The sequence below is a fragment of the Scyliorhinus canicula genome, chromosome 5 (genome assembly GCF_902713615.1).
Source record: "Scyliorhinus canicula chromosome 5, sScyCan1.1, whole genome shotgun sequence".
Taxonomy (NCBI): Eukaryota; Metazoa; Chordata; class Chondrichthyes; order Carcharhiniformes; family Scyliorhinidae; genus Scyliorhinus; species Scyliorhinus canicula.
In genome coordinates, this window is record NC_052150.1 from 18,988,496 (window position 1) to 19,012,158 (window position 23,663).

The 23,663-nt window shown below is 46.1% G+C and overlaps 1 protein-coding gene across 1 annotated transcript in view; it reads left to right on the forward strand.

Annotated features, from left to right (window-relative positions):
* The window catches only part of LOC119965827 (regulation of nuclear pre-mRNA domain-containing protein 1B-like), a 79,010-nt gene extending 69,633 nt beyond the window's left edge, over positions 1-9,377 (forward strand). Inside the window, exon 7 of the mRNA XM_038796712.1 lies at positions 6,870-9,377. Coding sequence (XP_038652640.1) covers positions 6,870-7,019 — 150 coding nt within the window. The 3' untranslated portion in view covers positions 7,020-9,377. The remainder of the gene's footprint in view (positions 1-6,869) is intronic.
* Positions 9,378-23,663: the final 14,286 nt, after the last annotated feature.

A 23,663-nucleotide genomic window follows, 5' to 3' on the forward strand; every position in this document is an offset into this window, starting at 1 on the left:
GAGAAGAGGAAGACTGAGGGTTGAGGAGACAGACTTGGACGTGGGGTCTCAAGGAAGAGAGAGAGAGTGGGATAAGGGTTTTGGCAGAGAGTAAGAATGGGTATCTGGGGAGAGAGGGAAGTGGGGTCATCAGATGGGAGACAACTACTGGGAATTAGGGCTTGGAAAGAGAGCAATACCGGAAATTGAGGCCTAGGGATGGAAGCTTGGAGAGCCTGGAATGGAATCATGGATGGGGCGTGAGGGAGGTAAGGGCATTGGAAATTAGGGATTTAGGGGTTTAGGCTCAGATATGGGAGAGCAAGGGAATTGTCTGTGCATCAGGAGGTTGGGGCTCAGGTGAGGAGAGGGAGAATCTGAGGGTGGGGATATGGGATCTTGGGTTGAGAGACAGACTGGGCAATGGAAGTCAAAAGGAAATCAGGGAAGAGTGAGGAATACAATGAAATGGTGTGCATTGTGTATGGCAGCCTTTCCTACAGAGCCAGGAACATCGACAGAAGCGTGGTGAGTGGTGTGTCACTGGGAGAGGAGTAGTCACTAAAGGAGTGAGTGAAACCAGGGGATCTCAGTGCAGTTTTCTTTCCAGTGGTGGATAAATGGGGAAGAAGAGGGCACAGAACAATAACTCTAACTAGAAGGAGGAAGGGCGAAGAAATGGTTTTGCACTGATGACTGTTAAAGCAAGAAGACCAACAGCCTAAAGCAGCTATGGAGGCGGAGACTGTAACATCATTTAAAAGCGAATGGGATATGTGTTTGAAAAGGGGAAAAATAAAAAGGATTTGGAGAAAGTTGGCTGACAGGAGAAAGTGCTCGACCACCGGCCTCTTCCTGCGCTGAAATCTTTACCATTCTGTGAAAACTCTCTTTTACACATTGAGTCTGAGCCCAGCAAATACTTTGGAAATGTGTGTGTAGATAGTCTGGGTCACATTGCGATCAAAAAGGATGAGGTGCTGGCTGCCTTGAAAAACATTAAGGGTCTGATGGGATGTACCCCAGGATATTGAGAGGGGCAAGGGAGGTAATTGCTGGGGCCTTGACATAAATCTTTGTATCCTCATTGGCTACAGGTGAGGCCCCAGAGGACTGGAGAATAGCCAATGTTGTTCCTTTGATTAAGAAGGGTAGCAAGGATAATCCAGGAAATTACAGGCCAGTGAGCCTGACGTCAGCTGTAGGGAAATTATTAGAGAGGATTCTTCTGGAGAGGATCTACTCCCATTTGGAAGCAAATGGATGTATTAGCGAAAGGCAACATGGTTTTCTGAAGGGGAGATTGTGTCTCACTAACTTGATGAGTTTTTCGAGGCAGTAACAAAGATGATTGATGAAGGTAGGGCAGTGGATGGTGTCTACATGGATTTCAGTAAGGCATTTGGCAAGGTTCTCATGGCATCCGGTATGGAAGGTGAAGACAAATGGGATCAGAGGTGAGCTGGCAAGATGGATATAGAACCGGTTCAGTCATAGAAGGCAAAGAGTAGCAATGGAAGGGTGCTTTTATGATTTAAGAATTGTGACTAGTGGTGTTCCTCAGGGATCAGTGCTGGGACCTTTGCTGTTGCAGTATGTATAAATGATTTGGAGGAAAATGTAACTGGTCAAATTAGTAAGTTTGCGGATGACACAGAGATTGATGGAATTGCAGATGGCGATGAGGACCGTCAGAGGATACAGCAGGATTTAGATTGTTTGGAGACTTGGGCAGAGAGATGGCAGATGGAGTTTAATCCGGACAAATGTGAGGTAATGCATTTTGGAAGGTGTAATGCAGGTGGGAAATACACAGAACCTTTAAGAATATTGACAGACAGAGGGATCTTTGTTTATAGGTCCACAGGTCACTGAAAATGGCAATGCAGGTGGAGAAGGTAGTCAAGAAGGCACATGGCATGCTTGTCGTCATCGGTTGGGCATTGAGTCATGCTGCAGCTGTATCAAACCTTAGTTAGGCCACACTTGGAATATAGTCTTCAATTCTGGTCTCCACACCACCAGAAGGATGTAGGGGCTTTGGAGAGGGTACAGAAGAGGTTTACCAAGATGTTTCCTGGTATGGTGGACATTAGCTATGAGGAGAGGTTGGATAAACTTGGTTTGTTCTCACTGGAATGACAGAAGTTGGGGGGGGGGGGGGGGGGGGGGGGGGGGGGGGCGACCTGATAGGAGTCAACAAAATTATGAGGGGCATGGACAGAGTGGATAATCAGAAGCTTTTTCCCAGGGTGGAAAAGTCAAATTACTAGGGGATATAGACTTAAGGTGTGAGGGGCAAAGTTTCAGAGAGCAACCCTCCAGGAATACCTCCAGCAGATTTGGGAACTCCATGCTTGGCCTAGTTGTCCCAGGCTACAAAAGGCCAGACTGCTACGTGCTGGGCGGGAAAACGTATGTTTTCTTGGAAGATTTCTGTGGGCCCGTCAATGGCCGTTGAATAGGTCCCGAAGGAGAAGACATCCCGGGAGGATTGTAAGCAGGGGATAGCAGCTAGCGTTCCACAGCACTGCTGCAGAGACAGGAGAAGCACTCCAGCTCCCCCTAGCTGGACGTTAAGGCATGCATGGAATGTACCTTGTTCTTCAAAGGCTTCCGTTGGTCCCTTTTAAGGAGCGCCCACTGTGGGACTCTGAGAATCAGTTAGAGCTTCTCTACGTCACGTTGACCAAGTTGGGAAAAGGAACCTAAATTCGACATATTATTCGGGTCATTGAATATGCAAGTATCTAATGTAGGCTGATTACAGGCCCTACCACTCCTGAATCAACCAGCATTGGATACATTTTCAATGCAGTTTGCAGGATGTCATTTTAAAACTTGGACTTTTGTGACTTAGCTCTCCATCAGAAAATGAATGCAACGGGGTCCAATGTCACCCCCGCCCCCATTTCTTTCATCTGCCATTTCTGCATGCATGGTTGGACATTAAACTTTTAATTTTAAGACTAACTTTTTGGTTTACTTATACAATGTAATGGCTAGGATTAATTATTAGCACGACAGCACTGCGGAAGAATATTAAACAGTGAATCTTATCCTTAATACCCCTTTTAAAATTTATATATTTCAGACCAATATTCTGTCTCTCTGATTTTTGAGAGTGTGACTATTTCTGCATAGCAACAAATTTTAATTACTTTAATAAACTGGCTGGGCGTATTGATAAATCTAACAGTATAAGGGACCAGAATTAACACGCCAGTTGAGATGGTGAGATGCTTAATATACTTTGGGTTAATAGTTAGTGGCATAGAAAAACCAAAGTTCTTTTTCCTGTTTTTAACCTCTTAATTGGTCTGAATTGGCCTGAATTAAAGTCTAAATGCTTCTCTCAGTATATTCAGTATCGCTCAGTACTGAATCGTCGTGACTCTTATTGGTTGAAATATGAATTGTGTCACTCAAATACATCTGTGAAACACGTCTTTCATTCAAAAATCTTTCAAATTGTTGAACTGCGCAGGAAAAGCACTTTAATGAGCATGTTTTAACTGCCCATTTATAAAATCTATCCAAAATGTTTTCCGCGCTTTTACGGGGGAGTTTGAACTCTCAGGTGGTTGGTCTGGCTGCCCAGGTGAGCCTGTGAAAGGCTAAGTCCATTTGAACAGCTGGGCTTTGGGAAATGGGCATTCAGAGGTAGATCGCCAGGTTTTAACTGGCAAGTATCAGGCAGTCCAGATGTTGGCCGGTTGCCACTTAGTTAAGCCGTAATGAGATGATGGCGAGGGGGACATTTCCAGAGGGTTTTCTCAATGCAGAAGGGCTGCAGAGACCCAACATATCCTTGGGGGGGGACTGAGAAGCAGTCCTGCTCCACCACCTCCCCCAGGTACCTCCACTCACCTGCCAGACATTACTGAGCGGAGTGTCTGTGGTCCATCCAGAAAACTATTAAAAAAGCTTTGAGTCCGACACTATATATGTAACCTTAACCGTCAGGAGAGTCCCTTAACCATTCAAGAAAACTGCGGAGTTAAAATGACCCATGCTGCTTGCATTTGAGCACCTATCTGCTTAGCTTCCACTGGACAGAAGGAGATAAGATTCCACTTTAGTTTCATGAATCTTATATATTGTATGTGCAAGTAAAACGGACTGCAAGCTTTAGCCTGAATGCACTGATCTGAAAGTGTGACACCTCAGATTAGAATGTAATGGACATCACTTTTAATTTGTACTGGAGTAAAATATATAGGAAGGCACAAGGTTCTATTCACTGGAGTCTTCTAACGGAATTGGAACAGTTAACAAGTTGTCTTGATTGAAACTTGTGTTTCTCAAACCTCATTATTCTGATTCGTGCTCTTGTCATTCTCATTAATTCCTTTAATGAGTTGCTGTGAAAATGAAAGCCTACTGTTTTGTTTGGAAAGGGTGAAGAATGTCTTGTTTCAGTGGGGTGATAACATGCACACAAGATATTTCTTCCTTTATTCAATACAAGTACATTTTTTCTTAGCATTCCTGTCGAAAAGCAAACCTAATCATTTGTATGATAATGCCACATACAACAATTTCTATCTTAAAATCTACCGCAACACCTCAAAAGACACTGATTGGCTGCGAAGTGCTTTGCGATGTGATGAATGTAGAAATTGTTATATGTTATATTTCATATTTGTGGACGTAATGTTATTAAAAACCCTGGTTTAATATACATACAGGCAGTATGTCTGCTAAAGCTGTAATCAAAGAATCATTAAAGGTGAGGTAATGATTGATTCCAACCACTTCCTTGGTTACGGATAAAGAGCTAATGGAATCTTGTTTTGATTGCTGGAGATTCCCGGCAGTGTAGATAATTTATAAGGAAGTGGCTTTTAACCCTAGATAAGCAGGTCATGGAACTCAGTTGGATACAAATGAGTAAATATCATAATATACTTTGGGTTAATAGTTAGTGGCATAGAAAAACCAAAGTCCTTTTTCCTGTTTTTAACCTCTTAATTGGTGGAGGAGCCAGGTGCGTCTGTTGTTTTGCAGTCTGGTATAGGATTTTACGTTTAACAGCATATTTTCCAAATATTGTTAGGTTGGGCGGTTAGCCATAGGATTTGAGTCTGACAAGTCAGAAGTGTACTGGATCTGCTTTTCAGAGATTCACCCTCTAAAAGTATCCACACAGAAGACTGCAAGCAAACCTGTTGTGTTAACTTTATTTATAAGTGGCATTTGAACTGTGTTGGGTTGCTTCATTGGAATTAGTAGCAGGTGTAGATAGTAAGTTAACGTTTTTCTTTTTATTTAAGAACTGTTCAATTGATAATTGTAAAGCTATTTATTTGATGTTAATGTGGTTAATTGTGTGTTTAAATAAAAGTTTGTTTGAACATAAAAGATGCCTATTGGTATAGATACCTATAAAGGATACCTATTGGTCAGAGTCACCACTCCTGGGGTAAAGTATCCTTACCTCACAATTTTACAGATTGAAAATTTTTCGGTATCCTAACAAAAGCTTTTCATGACCATCGGACATCCCAAAGTACTTTCCAGCTTTCCAGCCAATGGAGCACTTTTTGAAGCGTATTCTCTGTTGTAACATGGGAAATGTGGCAGCCAATTTCCGCACAGCAAGCTCCCACAAGCAGCAATGCAATAATGAGCAGACAATCTGGTTTTGTGATGTTGATTGAGGGATAAAGATTGCCCTGGTATATTCCCCCCCCCCCCCCCCCCCCCCCCCCCCAACCCACTTTTCTTTGAAATAGTACTATAGGATCTTTTACATTTACCAGAATGTATATCCGGGGCCTCATTTAAGATCCCATTGGAAAGATGACACCTTTGACAGTCCAGAGCTCCCTCAATACTGCACTGGAGTGTCAGCCTGGATTGTTGGAGTGGGACTGGACTTCTCATTGCCAGTAGGCTCAAATGTCAGCTTTACCCAATGGTATGATGCTTGTCGATGAGTTAGAATGCTCTGTGTTTAAACCCCACTGCAGAATTTGAGTGCATAACGTAAAGCAACACTTTAGTGCTATATTGTCTGTCAGTTCAGATAAACAGAAAAGATGCCATGGTACTGGGGGAAGACCAGGGAGTTCTTCAGTTCAGTGTCCGAACTAGCATTCATCACGTAACAAAGATCACCACAACAGATTAACTGACCGTGTCTCTCATTGCTGCTTGAGGGACCTTGTTGTGCTCAGATTAGCTGCTCTGTGACTGGAATTCAGAAGTAATCACCGGCTGAGAAACACCTTGGGATGTCCTGACAATGTAAGCGGCTCTGTATACACGTGGGTTCTTTCAGAAGTCAAATGAACTGGGGCAGGATCTGGCTCCCTAGACATCGCCTGGGAACCAATGCTAGTGGCACTGAATTGCCATTCTTGTGCCGAGGTACCTCAGCGATACCTAATGAAGCTAGTGAGAGTATTACACTGGCAAGAACATGAGAAATAGGAGCAGGAGTCGACCAATCAGCCCATTCTACCCATCCAATAAGATCATGGCCGGTCTTCCACCTCAACACCATTTTCCTGCATTGTCCCCGTGTCCCTTGATGTTATTTAATATGTAGAAATCTATCCATCTCTACCCGAACCACACCCAACGACCTGAACCTCCCCAGCCCACTGGGAAAGAGAATTCCAGAGATTCCACCTACCGAGCTATGATGGTGAGATTCGTCGTTACCTCAGTCCTAAACATCCCACCCTTTATTCTGAAAATGTACCTCCCGGCAACGGGGAGGTGGGATGTTTTGATGATGTGCAGGCACTATGAAAATCTTTCATTCCCCCCCCCCACCCCCTCATTAATACCTCTTTACATTATCAGAAAATGTAGCCTGACTTTAACGCAATGCAGATATTACGGCCGAGTGACCACGTGCGCCTTTCTCTGTTTTGCAGGAGTACAAACACAAACTGGCCAAGGTGACACAAGTGCGGAAAGAGCTCAAGTCCCACATCCAGAGCCTGCCTGACCTTTCCCAGCTCCCCAATGTGACAGGCGGCTTGGCCCCTCTGCCCTCGGCAGGGGATCTCTTCTCCACCGACTGATCCGTTGGATTCTTCTGCTTCAAACAGAGAGACTTTCTTTGAAAGGGACAGGGAAGAAGGAGTGCACAATTTTCAGAGCCACCCATATTGTTTTTTTTCCCTTTGTGTTTGGAAAGTCAGGAACTCATTTTGCTGTTGTGATATTTTTGTATGTCTGCAGGGTCGCGGTGCTAGCAGATGTGAATAAAATAAAAGGTATTTAAAAAGAGATCTACTGTTTGCACATTGAGAAGACGGGGCATTTGCCTGAAGGCGCCGTGGCAACTTAATTCGACGAGTGAGTGACTGCCAGAGAATCGTGTCTTGCAAAAAATGAATTACAGTATTTTGCTCATCTGAAAAATGGGTGTTGGATTTGGATCAGGGGGACCAGGTTGTTAGAGTGGACAGGTTGGTTAGCATGTAGGTACGTTGAAAGCATTATAGCTGGGAGGTTGCTGGTAGTTTTAAACAGCCACCACTGACAATAGCAGCTCATTTCATAGAAGCAGCAACCAAGTCTGTCCAAGAGAACACATCAAGCATCTGTAAAGCTCTAGATTTGCATTATGTCACTCAGCCAATAAATGGCCATTGACCACCGCCATCAAATATATAAAAACAAATTGACGTACAAAAAAAAGTTGCAACTGGATACCACTAGTTGAGATCTGAGCCCGGTATGGGAGCTAATCAAATGCAGAGCAACAACTTGGCCCTCTGTGACAGGCATGCACCATGGAGTGGACACAATGTAATGAACCCTCTTTAATGTTTGATATTGTAGACCAGCCTGCACTGCATGCTGCTTCCTGATTTAGTTGGAACTGGTGGGCTTGGCTGCAGTAGTCGTACACTACTCGACAGCAGGACATTGACACCACAACAGGCGCTTATTGAACATCACGAAGCAGAGTTTCAGCTCGCAAAGTCAGGGCATTGGCTGAAGCCTTAATTTGCTCCTTTCCAATAGGTGGTTTGGGAAAAAAAAAACAACGTAATGAAGTTGCATTCTTCAAAGTTGCTTTTGTTTGCATTTTCTTTTTAAAATGTGATTACCATGTGAGAAAAAAGTATTTAAAAAAAAAAGCACGTCTAGTGATGTTTAAATGCAATATTATGAATCCTGAAGTAGCATTGTCATGAATGTGCGTGATATTAGCAGTTTGATTTTTCTGTTTTGTTTACTTAAAGGGTAATGACACTGGGCAGGAATGCAAATGACTTTCAGTGTAAATTTCTTGGCCCAGGAAGATTAGTCAAAAACCTATCTTCCCACCTGCGAGAGAAGGCTTCAGTATTACTGGTCAGATCAGATCGCAATCTCTTGTTGGGTCTCACAGCTGGAATGTACTTACTCACAGTACATCCATGGCTGCTGTTAAATGGGGCAAAAGTGGAGGGTGAAATCAGTCCTGAGCATGAATATTGATGCCGAAATTCAAACTTTAAAAAGATAGTTCAGCACTAAAAGACGCATGCATCTCTGTGAGCAAATACTTAACATTGAGAGAGCATCTCTCCATGCATACTTGGGCCTTGAACATGCACTGTAGAAAATGCACTGTAGCAAGTGAATGCATAACAGATTTGCAAAACCCCTCTGCTATTTTCTGGATGCATTTAGCCACGTCTTACAAATGGCTCAAAGTGCCACTTAAATAGTGAGAAGAGATTCAGGCAAACATTATAATGGTCACCACTGTAACCCCACAGAGTAGTTTGTTGCCCTCTAAACTATCCCATACAATTACTGATCGATCTGCAAGATGTTTGTATATATATATATATGCACAATAGGGAAATATAGTCTTTCTAGATCCGGCAACTTTGTGTTATGAACATCTGTTACAGGTCCTGCAAAAATTGCGCCTTCGCCTTATGTAAGCTGAACTGCTTTTGCATTTCTCAAAATATAATAGGTATTGTTGTGAAATGTAATTCTTCGGACTTTTGTAATCTGACCCTCGCCCTGATGGACTCATAAACAACCTGTGTGTGTGTTTACCTTTCAATCAAGAAATGTGCGAGTGAAGAAATCTCTAGCAGAAGAGGAGACGAAAACGGACAAAATAATTTTTTTTTTTTTGGCGAACGAGAGATCAGCTCCCAGAAACAAGGTTGCTACAATTCAAATGTCTTGTCCTGGCCAAGGCGGAGAAACCTGTAGATGTGACTGACGGGGTGGGCTAGCCGGTTGGTTTCAATGTTTCCAGTATTTTGTCTCTCACATTTTATTAAGATTTCTCTACTGGTGCATTTCCACACATTTCAAACTGTTCTGCAATGTATAATATTTATAGAATGGTAGAACTACAGATGATTTTATTTATAGTATTCTATGAATAAACTTTTAAAATAAAAGAGTATCTTACAAGGTAAACTTCCTAAAGGCCTAAGTGATTTTCTGGAATAGCTTCCTTTGTAGCGAGCACACATTGAAAGGAAATAATTGCGAGTGTTTATGATCATATTCTTTATTGTCATGAGTAGGCTTGCATTAACACTGCAAGTTACTGTGAAAAGCCCCTAGTCACCACATTCCGGCGCCTGTTCGGGTACACAGAGGTAGAATTCAGAATGTCCAAATCACCCAACAAGCACGTCTTTCGGGACTTATGGGAGGAAACCGGAGCGCCCGGAGGAAACCCACGCAGACACGGGGAGAACGTGCAAACTCCGTTCAGATAATGACCCAAGCCAGGAATCGAATCTGGGACCCTGGCGCTGTGGAGCAACAGCGCTAACCACTGTGGTACCGTGAAAACACATTTATTTGGAAAATTTCAATTTAAGCCAATTATACGGCTTAACATAAAACATTTGCACTCAGTAGTGAACATAGCGGCAATTATCTGTGCATTTGGGATGAAATAGGTTAGTGGGGCTGGCCATGCCCTTTTGATCCTATTGAAATGTGCCTGTGCAATGCCTTATAGGAACTTGCCTGATTTAGGAGGCAAATTTGGCTGTGATTTATTTTTGTATGGTGGGGCTTGAGGCTGTACAGCTTTTAAGAGTGCATTTTCTTTCTTTTACCACTCCCAAAATGGGCATAATTCAGATCGATCCCCTGAGTGATCAAGAAGTTGGCATATCCCAGGATTGAATATATTGACTGACGGTGCACCTGAAATCCTTTGGGTCAGAGAATTTCAGTGATGTACAACCCTGTGAAAGATCGCTTCATCTCAATCCTAGACAGTTGACTCCTTATCTTGAGTCTGTGTCCCTTTGTTCTAGATTCCCTAGCCAGAAGAGACAGCCTCTCAGTGTGCATCTTGTCAGAATCACCTCTGTTTCACATCTCGTTCTGCCAAACTCCATGATGTACAACCCCAATTTAATCAGCCTCTCACCAGGAGGACAACCTCTCATCCCAGAGGCCAATCTAGTGACCCGTTGCTCTACCATCTAATAGGCAAATATATCCTTCCTTAAATTCGGAACCCAGAACTGTGCACAGTAACCCAAAGGTTTGCACAATTGTAGCATGACTTCCTTGTGTATTGTTAGACTCGAAAAAGTAGACAAGGATCAAGCATAGAAGGTTCTGCTCATAAGCTTTATTGAAGATAATTTGCCTTCCTAATGGCGTGCTGTACATGCATGCTTTCTTTTTCTTGTACGAGTACAGGAAGGCTTTTCGAAACACAATTAAAAGTTACTTTTTTTTAAGTTCTGTTTTTCTATTCTTATTCATAAAGTGAATGACCTCACACTTGCCCGCATTCTGTTCTATCTGCCAGCTTGTTTCTCAATTACGTCGTCTCTCTATATACCTCTTTATAGTCACTTTGTATCCTCCTCACAGCTTAGATTCCCACTTAACCTTGCATCATTGGCAAATTTAGATACGTTATTCTGGGGGGGGGGGGGGGATTTGCCGATCTTGTTTTCAGGGAGTGGGATTGGCGGTAGGGGAATAGGAAATCCCACAGGAGTCCCAAGACGCAGTTTATATCGGCAGGGTTTCCATTCCGATCGTCTCCTCCCCCAGCACTCCCCCGCCAATGAGAATCCCGACGTTGAATGTCGAGATCGCCATTTGAATGCATTTACATAGAATTATCAGGCCTTTCCACCTGATGGTTTCCCTCCCCCACCGGATCCCCCAAGGATCCCTTCGTTTTCCCTAATACTTTTTGTCTTGTTGATTTTAAATTCTTAACCCTGCGCTATTTGTGGAATATAATCCTTGTCTCTACTGTAAGGACAGACACCAGATACTTATTTAACGGCTCTACCATTTCTTCATTCCTTATGATAATTCCTCCTGTCTCAGCCTCTCGGGGGGGGGGGGGGGGGGGGGGTAAGGCCTCTCTCTTAAAATTATTTTTAGAAGCTCTTCTAATCCATTTTATGTTCTATTATTTTCCCTTTTTATCAAATTTTGATCACCTTTTTCTGGTTTCTAAAGCTCTCCCAATCCCAACCACGCAGACTATTTTTCTTTTTTTTTTGCAATATTATAAGCATTTTATTTTAACCTAATATCTGTAATTTCACCAGTAAGTCTTTTTTCCTTGCTGAGTTTTTGTTTTTTTAATGTATCCTTGTTGAATATTTTGAACAATTTTGTTACATGTTCCTAACTTTATTTACCATCATGCCATTTAAAGTCTATTGACGCAGTCAACCTTCGCCAGATCTCACCTCATACCGAGATAAATGGATTGTTTTATGTTTACAGTTCATGGGCAGCATGGTGGCGCATTGGGTTAGCCCTGCTGCCTCATGACGCCGAGGTCCCAGGTTCGATCCCGGCTCTGGGTCACTGTCCGTGTGGAGTTTGCACATTCTCCCCGTGTTTGCATGAGTTTCGTCCCCACAACCCAATGATGTACAGGATAGATCGATTGGCCATGCTAAATTGCCCCTCAATTGGAAAAAAATGAATTGGGTACTCTATTTTTTTTTTAAAGTTTATGATTCATGTTTCAGACTCAAGATTGCTGCTGTTAGGAAAACAAAGGTAATTTTAATAGATTTATATTTGTATTGGTAATCATTAAAAGTAGTTTTAAGTGAGTTTACTTTAATGTTTCTGTGCCTGGAAGGGTAAAATCAATAGTTAGATTCATGCTGGACAAAGGTGTTTATAAGTGTGGGGGTTGGTTAAGTTCCAACGGCATTTCTCCTGTGCTTAGAGAGGGCTGTGGCATGAAGAATAAATAAAAGGCATAAGCAAGTGGGTGTTGTTTAGCAACTAGGTCTTTGTAAGGCAGAGAAGCTTTCAAGTTTTAGTTTTAGCTGAATTTGGGGGCAGTTGGAGGCAGGCCTCTGAGGAGTGAACCTCTCTCAACTCTGACAGGAGGAGAAGCTGGACAGGACAAGGAAGTTCCTAAGATACTGGATTCCCAAGGAGCAATATACAATTCAGATAGCCAGGGAATTAGGACAGAAACAACGTTTAACACACCAAAAGATAAGAGAACAGAGACAAAGGTATTGTTCAGAAGAATTTAAGGAAGAGTAAACAAAGTGTTCTGAGTTAAAGAGACAATTGCAGTTACGGTTTTTAAAGTGGGACAGCAGACTTCAGAGGTAGGTGAAATTTTGATTTCATTTTCATACAGTTTGGGAATTGAGAGTTAAAACAATTGTGAAAAGTTTGTATAGCCAGCAAGACACGGAAATCCTAAGAGGTTTGGTGTAAAATCCTGGACTGTATTTGCTGTCAAAAGTAGAGCAGAAGTTTTGTTTAAAAGTGTAATTCAGAAAACCTGGTCTGGATTTCGGAATGCAAACCGCACTAAAGGAAAGCATTATTATTATTATTTTTTTTTTTTATAAATTTAGTGTACCCAATTCATTTTTTCCAATGAAGGGGCAATTTAGCGTGGCCAATCCACCTACCCTGCACATCTTTGGGTTGTGGGGGTGAAACCCACGCAAACACGGGGAGAATGTGCAAACTCCACACGGACAGTGACCCAGAGCCGGGATCGAACCTGGGACCTCGGCGCCGTGAGGCCGCAGTGCTAACCCACTGCGCCACCGTGCTGCCCTAGGAAAGCATTATTATAAGAGAAGATTTTAAAGTGTGTTCTTGGGAGTGGAATTTGGAAACTCTCACATGGAAATCATCTGGGGGGTGTGGGGATTCTGAGGATAAATCCACAGACACTAACTTGGGTCCAGAGCAGAGTGTGTTTATTTGACCACAGTCATCTTGTGTGTTTAAAAGAGACTTAGTCCGCAATTCTCCGCTCCCCACGCCGGGTGGGAGAATCGCGGGAGGGCCGGGCGAATCACGACACGCCGCCCCGGCACCCCCCGCGATTCTCCGACCCCCCCCCCCAAAATGGCGTGTCGCAAAACGCGACACGCCACTCGGAGAATGGCCGCTCGCCGTTTCTCACGGTGACCGGCGATTCTCCAGCCCGGATGGGCCGAGCGGCCTGATGAGCCCGACCGGTTCATGCCGGCGTCAACCACACCTGGTCACAGCCGGCGTGAACATCACGCGACCGGTAAGTGTGGGGCCTGTGGCTGTGGGAGGCGGAGGGAGGATCGAACACCACAGGCGTGCTCATCAGATGTCTGGCCCAACGATCGTCGGGCCGGCGTCTGTAAACGACGCACTCTTTTCCTTTCGTCGCCCTGCAAGATCAAGCCGCCATGTCTTGCGGGGCAACGGAGAGGAAGACGGCAACCGCGCATGCGGGGTTGGAGCCGACCAACCTGCGCATGTGCAGCTGACGTCACTTCGGCTCTGCTGGCAGCGTCATTCCTGGCGCGCCGCTTTGAAGCAAGCGTCAAGGCTGGGCGCTCGGGATTCACGCGCCACCTCTCCTAGCCCCCCCCGGGGGGGGGGGGGGGGGGGGGGGGAGAATAGGGGGCAAGGAGCGGCCTCCGACGCCAGAGTGAAACACTCCGGGTTTCACTCCGGCGTCGGCTGTTTCTCTCCATTTCGGAGAATCGTGCCTTGAGTGTGTTAATGATACCATTGTAGTTTAAGATGTAGATTGTGTCAATCCTAAAACCTGTGTGTAACTCTTAATCTAAAGAGGAGTAAGGGAGCCAAAAAGTCTGGCCTTCCATCTAATGTATCGATTAGTGTTAACTTGTGTCTTTTGTGCCTGGGGATCGCCCGGTATCGCCTCATTAATATGCTAACTGTTTCTTTTCATAGCATTGTCTGGTTTCAGCAACAGCCAAACTGGTTTCTGCAGCAGTCCAAACACTCTGCAAGCTGCTTGCTTTTCACATGTCCATTTTCCCTGCATTCCTTGCAATCTTCCATTTTGTGTTTGGGCAGTGGTCACCCCAGGTGGCTACAATTATAATCCAATTTTATCATGTTTTATAAATGGTTTTTTTCTTGTTGTTAAAAATAATCGATGATCCTGTGACTCTGTCCCTCCATGTTTTATGAAAACAAAAGTCATGCTGCGGGATTCCCCATCGGCGGGATTCTCCGCTTCGCCGGCAGTGCACCCACTCCTGCGAGTTTCCCGACGGCATGGGGTGGCCACAATGGGAAACCCCATTGGCCGGCTGCCAGAACAGTGGATCCCGCTGTGGGCGGGGACGTGCCACGCTGGAAAACGGGGCTGTCGGGAGGAAAAATCCCATCCATGGGTCTTCTGAGCCAGGGTTCCACTCTGGGATCTACCTGTCCAGTTATAACATCAACTGAGATCGTGGCACCGCTCTGACGCTTAGTACTGAGTTTAATTGCTCATGTGCATTGGAGATGCTTCTCCCCGAAGTAATTAAATTATAAAAATGGAATTCCATGTCAAATTTAAAGTCCAAGCATCAATTTCCCAGTGCCAAAGTTGTAAATTTAAATATCCCTGCCCCCTTGAGATGAGGAATGTCAGAACGGGAACAAAATGAAGCCAACTTTAGGAGAGCCTTTCCTGAAAACTCTCCTCTTTACAGGCAGCCCATTACAACTGTTACAGTTTTTCCCTGCTAATTTTTTTGTTCCAATTTACCTGGGTCAGATCTGGGCCGGGATTCTCCCCTACCCGGTGGGGCGGGGTGTCCCGGCGTAGCGGAGTGGCGCCAACCACTCCGGCGTCAGGGCTCCCAAAGGTGCGGAATTCTCCGCACCCTTTGGGGGCTAGGCCCGCGCCGGAGTGGTTGGCGCCATGCCGACTGGTGCCAAAACCGGCGCCAGCGGCCTTTGACGCCCGCCGGCCGGCGCCGGGGCTGGCCGAAAGGCCTTCGCCGGTTCGCACATGTGCCAGTGCGTCAGCTGCCGCTGACGTCACCACCGGCGCATGCGCGGTAGGGGGATTCTCTTCCGCCTCCGCCATGGTAGAGGCCGTGGCGGCGGCGGAAGAAAAAGAGTGCCCCCACAGCACTGGCCCGCCTGCCGATCGGTGGGCCCCGATCGCGGGCCTGGCCACCGTGGGGGCACCCCCCGGGGTCCGATCGCCCCGCGCCCCCCCCCCCCCCCCCCCCCCAGGACCCCGGGGGTCCGCTCGCGCCGCCGATCCTGCTGCCACCAGAGGTGGTTCAAACCACGGCGGCGGGAGAGGCCTCCCAGTGGCGGGACTTCGGCCCATCCATTCGGCTGGAGAATCGCCGCAGGGTGATCTTGACTGAAATTGTTGCTCTTTCAAAAAAAACGTATTTGCTCTATGTTGCTCCTTGTCCATTTCCATAGCTAACCTAAACCTTATGATACAATGATCACTGTTTCCTAAATGTTTCCCTGCTGTTTCCCTGTTGGACTTTAACCTAGTGTTGTAAGACTTCTTACTGTTTCCCTGCTGATACATGACACACTTGACCCACCTCATTTCCCACAACCAGATCCACCAATGCCTCCTTCCTCATTGGGCAGGAGACATACTGATCAGGAGAATACTCTGGAAGACACTTCAAAAGCTCTTCACTCTCCCTGCCCGCACACCATTACTTTCCAGGCCCATATTAGTAAGACATTTTGATATTTTGTGTATTTCTGCGATGCTCTAAGGTCCTCCTTTGTTTCTTTTTAATACTTGACTCAGAATGTAGATGTGAGGTGGACCAATGTCCTGAGCCCAGAAGGGTGTGGTTGGAACATTAGAGAACAGTGGACATTGGATGAAGATTTTGAACCAAAGGCATTAACACTGAAGCTTATAGGGAGCTTTTTAAAAAAAAATTAAGGTCTGGACAAGAATATACACATGCAGACACAGATTCCACTGGGGCAGTAGCTAACTACCAGACACCCTGATTACAGAGATTGACAACGCCCTCTCGTGGTTTATGTGTGAATAGCTTTCTTTCCGCCTTTACCAAGATACAGAAATCACGCCCATTGCTGGCAGGTACCCGGGGACACCCCCTGCTGAGTGCAGGAAAGGACCAATGGAGGTGGTCTTTCCAAGGCCACGATGGTTCAACAATGGATTTACGATATTACCCGATATGCCGAGAGACCAGGGTTAGAAAGGTGTTTAAAGCCACAGCTCGCAACAACATAGGGGCTGCAGGTGGAAAGTGTGATTTGCTCAGTCACTGGAAGTCGTGTGGAGGAACCCATTCAGCGGACTGACCAATCAGGAACGGGTTCCTGCTCGCAGGTCTAACGATTGGTGAAGTAATTATATACTATTGCTTGGTGGGTTAATAAAGGTTTTTCACAGAGTGTAAATTTTATCCAGAGTTTGTTTCATGTTGTTGATACCACAGTATGAGAGTGAAGACCTGTGAAGGTAGTGAAACCCACTGGTTAAGAATCTACCAATTAAGACAGCTTTTAACCTCTTTTGTTTTGCTCCTCTACATACCAGTAGTTGGTGACCAATAGGATACACCCTGTAAGGAAATCATACCTCAATTGTTACTTAATTATTTTTTCCCCCTTTTAAGGGGCAATTTAGCCAATCCACCCACCCTGAACATCGTTGTGTTGTGGGGAGGTGAGACCCATGCATATACGGATTGTGACTTAATTCTAACCAAATAGGTTCTATCCTTGACCCCTCCAGGACATCATCACTTTGCAGTTAGTCTTTGACTCCAAAGGTGTTCCTTATCAATAGGGGGTTAGCTTCTCCGGTCGCTGACACCAAATCACGTTCGGCAAACAGCCGGAGAATCCAAGTTCCCGACCAAATCGGGGGCGGCGCCTCTTTCGTGATGTTCCGCTCTCTCCAAAGTGGAGTACGATAGGTTCACGCCGTGCCACGTATCCAAAGATGTGCAGGTTAGGTAGATTGGCCATGCTAAAGTGTCCTTAGTGTTCAAAAAGGTGGGATGGGGTTACGGGGAGAGGGTGGAGGCGTGGGCTTGGGTAGGGTGCTCTTTCCAAGGGCCAGTGAAAACTCGATGGGCCGAATGGCCTCCTTCTGCACTGTAAATTCTATGATTCTCTGATGACAGACCTAGCTTTAGTCAGTGAATAAAGTCTACCCTGGTTTACTATATTTACGTAAAACACCTTGACAAGACAGAGCCTTGCACAATTTGCTTCATCAGTAACTCAATAAACAACTCTTCCCATGTAATGGATTCATTTTTCAGTAACACTCCCATATTATCTGGTAAATGATTCTCATCACGTTCTCAATTGACCCTTCTCTGCCCTTCAATTGATTTCTCCTTGCTGAATATATTGCAGTAATTTTCTTCCTGCCAATTAAACATGGTGTTGGTTCAAAATTCATGTTGAATGTAAAAGCTCAGTTAATTCCACCCGCACCCCCTTAAATTTTAGCTGGGTGCCCCGATTAAAGAACTACCAAAATCAAATAAAGGCCACATTTGCTATTAACTTTCAGAACATTTTGTTTATTTCTGATCCTTGTGGAGGTTTCATGTCTTTGCCTGGCTGATCACATGGGGCTGAATTTTGCATGGGGTGGGTGGGGGGGCCTTTGCCTTCCTTCCCCCCTCCCCCCAGTAGAAACGTTGGTCGCATGCAAACCACCTTATAATGAGTGTGGCCTCAACACTCTAAGAATGGGGCTCCCGTCCCTCAAGTGAAAGATATCTCGCCCTCAAGAGCTGCCGGCGAAATAAGCAATTTTCATTTCATTTCATTACAAGAAGTCCCAAGGAGAAGATATATGGCAACTGGACTTAGAGATAAGTCGGAGTATTTTGGTCCGAGAGGGATTGGGGACCATGGGAGTGGTGGGAAGGGTACAGGGGTTGGGTTTTGAAAGCCACAAAGAGGGGAGGGGGTGTTTCATCTTGGGTGGGGTGCCAGAGGGGAAGGTGCCCCCGAAAGAAGATTGTGCCCCCTTACTTCCTGCCTAAGAGGCAAAGTAGCAGGTGGCCACATTCCTCAGACTCACATCTTCATTGGCCATTCAAGGGCCTGTAGTGAAGTCATGCTTTATGAAAAATGACTGTGTATTTACCAGCTGAGAATCACTATTTGAGTTTTAAAGAGTCCAAGGCAACATTCCAGTGATTTGAAAGCACAGATTCAAGATGACTGAACATTTACATCACTGTACATGACAAATTTTAACATCATTAAATGGAGCCATTCAGAGGCTGTCACCTTGAAGGAGTATAAATGCGATAATCTCCTAACCCATTTACAGAACATCCAGGTAATCACCTGTGTGGGAGCTACACGGGTGCAATAAACCCAGACAATGAGCGCCAGATGAGAAAGAAATTGACCCCCTCATAATCTAATCAACTTGGAACCTTCCACTTGGGATACACTGGCCGTGACCATGTTTGGGTAACTGGGAGAGAGTTATCATGTGACCAGCCAGCTAACCTGCTTTTGTGTTTTGAGAAGTTTTCTCCAGGCGAGAGACAGAAACAGCTGCTGAAGTGGCAAGATCCCTCTTTGGGCCTCCCTTTCCCCATCCAGCTTGCCAGCTCAAACCCTGACAATCCAAAAGCTACAAGTGAAAACTTTGTCAAGAAAAATTCAACCAGCAGCTACTGTCTCCGGAAGAAAAGATATACCGACTGCTAATATATTTATACAGGCCCAACGTCAAACCCTGATGGTCGCCGAGCCAGCCTGGAAGCATCCAAGTCATCAATCTGCATGATCCATATATCTTTAAAATTTGTTGGACCCTAAAAAGCTTATTTAATCTATCCTCCCACTCTGCAGCTTACTGCCATGTGTGGGTGAACTTCAAGCGTGTACGTGTATGGACGTTGAAGCATTTTTTTTTAGACTGGGTTAAGTACAAAAAGCGCGATTCTCTTTTCTTTTCAAGATATATAACAAGCAAACCTGTCTGCTTGTGTTTTTTACAGGCACAGCACATAACAGTTAAACACTCACCAAATTGGCAAGCATGTCCTTTTTAAACAACCACCTGTTGCGGTCAAAGAGTAGGAGAAGAGGGGAAGTTTGTGAAGTGATTGAAGACCAGCAATGGGTGATTGGTCCAATCCTACCATCTGTAATAGAGGGGAGTCTTCCTACTCCTCCTCCCTTCATAGTGACAGGCCTCAGTAGGCCGAAAGACAGGTGGGCTAGCTGATGCCTCACCTGTCTAATGTATTATGGGGAAAGCTCAGGCTGGGGGGGGGAGGAGGAGGGGAAGCTGGGGTAGGCTGTCCACTTGTCCTATTTTACACGCCCTTCTGCCTACCCACTAATATGCTGACTGAAAGGCTGTAAGACACCCCCATGCTGCCCATAGGGACCATTCCCTCCAGGATACCCTCTTTTCAACCGAAGCAGCGCTTCAGGTGCACCTCCTTCGATCTGGTCTATTGCACTTGCTGCTCCCAAACTCAGCGCCGGCCCTAGGGTTGCTGGCGCCCCGGGCAAGCTGAACTTCGGCGCCCTTCGGTGGGGCGGGGCCGGTGGGGGGGGGGGGGGGGGGGGACGGGGGCCGGGGGGGGGGCCGGGCGGGGGCCAGAGGGGGGGCCCGAGGGGGCCCGAGAGGGGGGGGGCCGGAGTGACCACCGGCGAGCCTGGATCCATCCGCCATGTTTGTGCGGGGCGGCCTGAGGGAGGGCGGCCACCGCGCATGCGCTGGTTGGCACCGGCCCAACTGCGCATGCGCGGTACCCGAGTCTTTTACGCGGCGCCCCAGCACATTGACAACATTGACCGTGAGAGCCGTGCGCTCCCTCTGTGTTCACCGTGTAAATGTTTCTTTTGCCTGTATCACTTGAAGTTGATGACAGTTTTACGGCTATATGAATAATTAACCATTTTCTATAACTTGTTATGAAATATTCAGCGTCTATTAAATGTATTTAATATTATTCAAGCGTCACGGTTAGTGAACAAGCCCCGATTTCAACCTTGCAGCTCACTGAGATGAAGGAGGGCCGTTGGCCAGCCGGCCCTGGGACCTCATCCTCCACTATGCCATTGGAAACTTCCTCTTCTTTCGTGGCCTCATTTATAGCCTGCACAGCCTGCACAAGTAAATTGTTTGGTTCTGTACTGAGTTATGAGTCTGATATGAATAACCCTCCTTTCTCTCATTCGCTTTACCCTCTATATCTCCAATAGGGTTGTTATCTGAAAGCCTCCCAATGCTCCTTCACTGTTTTACCTGACAGCCCTTCTTCCCAATCCACTTGGGCCGAATCCATTCTCAACTCATTGAAAGTTGACTTTCTCAATTCCAGTTGATTATCTTCACCTTTATTGTTCTTTGCTTTTCTCTCCATAACTATTTTAAGCCCAATGCTAATGAAGGACTTTCCTGCTTCCCTGCCGGTGCCCAGTTCCCCTGCTCCATGGAGCCCGGCTAATATTGGAATAGGGCAGGAGCAAGCACCAGGGAAACGGTGGGTAAACAGCTGCCCTCATTTTAATTTTTGCTGCACGCTATTTCTACCCAGAGCGGGGAGTTAGCCTACGCGGTTTGAATTTGTGCTGCTGATCATCTCAGTCCTTGTTTGGGGTCCATGGTGACGCTGATAAGCGGCACCCACGCTGGACTGATCTTTGACAGGTGGGAAGTGAAGATGAGATGCATAAAACTGCCAAAGATCAGAAATGACCTCCAAAGGAAAGTACTGGAAACTCCATGGTAGTGAAAGCAAACGCTCAGTACAATTCCTCAAACAGAAAACCTTTCAGTTAGGCAAGGAAGCAGGTGCGAGGTATGAGTGTCCAGACAGTTTTTTGCCTGTTGTTTTTCAGTCCCTTCAATTCCTGCTATCTTCTCACATCGCTTTCACCCTCCAGTTCTCGGAAGCCTGGGAAATCCGTCCACTCCAATATCAATGCAAAAATCTGAGTTGAAACAGTTTTTGAAAACAGCTTTTTAACAGATAGAAATAATAATAATCTTTACGTCACAAATAGGCTTACATTAACACTGCAAAGAAGCTACTGTGAAAATCCCCTAGTCACCACATTCCGGCAACTGTTTGGATACACTGAGGGAGAATTCAGAATGTCCAATTCACCTAACAAGCACGTCTTTCGGGACTTGTGGGAGGAAACCGGAGCACCCAGAGGAAACCCACGCAGACACAGGGAGAACATGCAGACTCCGCACAGTGACCCAAGCCGGGAATCAAACCTGGGACCCTGGCACTGTGAAGCAACAGTGCTAATCACTCTGCTACTGTGCTGCCCTAATGGCTGCCCTAAAGAAATGGATAACCTCTGTCTCTCGTGGGGAGTTAATAGGACGTGTGTATCTTCCTGATGGCCATAAATCTTTGAACTAGCCCCTCGCTCCCAAACGCAACCATTTCTTTAGGTTAATAGTCCCTGTCCACAGTCTGCAACCCCCCCCCCCCCCCCCCCCCCGCCCCACAACCGGCCCCCTCCCCACTGGGTCTCATTACAACCTGTTGCTCGTTTTGAGTAAGTGTGCTTAACACTCACTCTGGCTCTGTTTCACGTTCTAAGCTCTGGAGTCGCCAGGTGCCGTAAAGACACCGTCACAAGTATCAAGGTCAAGTTCAAAGCAATAAGGCTGTACACCAATTAGTAAGTCCAAACAATTAGAGTTTATTATAACACAATTATAATAACGCTCATGCACACGCTAAAGATTAAACTTACTTCTACCACTAGACAACTAATACTTAGCTAAGAAGGAACCTCGAGGTCAGGGAACAAGGCCTTTGTTCTGTTCTGGTCTGCAGGCTTCGGATCTTTATCAGTCGGCAAGGGTGTGAGCAATGCCGGTTTTAGGTAGCGGTCGTTGTTTAGGCACTTACGGATTGGTGGCTGCTGCTCGACGGCTGGTGTAGAAGACAGGGATCTGGAGGCTGGAGTCGGAGGCCGGAGACAGGAGACTGAACCATGTGCGGGACCTCTCTTTTATAGGTCCCAGGGGGTCCGCGCCCCTTGGGGCGGGCTCCCTCACCTGCTGGGGATCGATTGGGCCTCTTCCCAATCGATATGGTTTGAACCCCCCAATCCTAGGGCCGTTCCTTGATCGCTGGGGCGGTTCTTAGGACTTATTGTCCTGGCTTCTCTGGCTCCATCGTGTCTGGGCTGCTATTAAAAGTATCGCTTGATACTTAATTGTATCCATTGTACCTGGGACTGCCCGGTATCACCTCATTACTATGTTAACGGCTTTCCCATTTACAGCGCTGCCTGATCTCTGCAGCTGTCGGGAAACCGGTTTCTGCAATTGTCTCAATGCTTAATGGCTCTGCAAGCTGTTTGCTCTTTAACATGTCCGTTTACCCTGCACTCTTTGCAGTCTTCCATTTTGTGTTTGTTGGTGTCCATCTTAGATGGCTACAAACCTAAGAAACAGGACTCCTTGCATCGGGAATTCTAATTCCTGGCCTCTAACTATTATTTGTCTTTTGAGAGGAACGTCCAAATTGCCATTATCAGGCAACCAGGAAACACCCAGAATTAGCAGCCACCTGGTGTAAAAGGGGGTCCGAGTGGGTTCCGCTGATCTCCCTCCAGAGTTATTCTGAGAGACTGGTGAACCATGGAATTCCTGCAGTGCAGAAGGAGGGCCATTCGGCCCATCGAGTCTGCATCGACCCTCGGAAAGAACACTCTACCTCGGCCCACTGCCCTGCCCTATCCGCGTCACCCCATAACCCCACCGAACCCAGACATGTTTGGACACTGAGAGGCAATTTAGCATGGCCAATCCACCTAACCTGCACATCGTTGGACTGGGGGAGGAAACCGGAGCACCCGGAGGAAACCCGCGCAGACACGGGGAGAACGTGCAGACTCCCCACAGTCACCTAAGGCCGGAAAGCCCTGATGAAATTCAGTGCCATTATATTGGGTGGAAACCCCAAAGGCATGTCATGTGGATTAAAAACACTTATTACATTTTTAACAGCATTACCTGGATTTATGACTTGCAATTTAAGATGACTTCACATCATTATCAAGAAGGCGTTAACCAAATTGAAGCACTTGGGATGTTTATGGTCATGTGAGTCAGCACGAGCAGGAGGGAACATTGTGTTATGAGGATTGTACAGTAGTAAAATAAGGATTATCTGCTGACAGAGGTGGTTTGTTAATTGTACGACTGCGTTATGCCAATGGGATGGGAGGTTCAGAATTAGGCTGCCGGATGGGTTTGTTCCTTCAGTCTAACTGAAACATGCCAGGATTTGGCCCTCCTGGGCAGTTGTGTGCCACCACTCGTGCCCTTACAGCATCTCCACTCCTCTTGCTCCGCTTTGCATTGTTCTGCTTCCTCTGCTTGCTCGGCACCTCCCTCCTCTTGGAGCTTCATCGTGGGAACACAGGAACAGGTGTAATTCAGCCATTCAGCCCCTCGAGCCTGCCCCGCCACTCAATCAGAT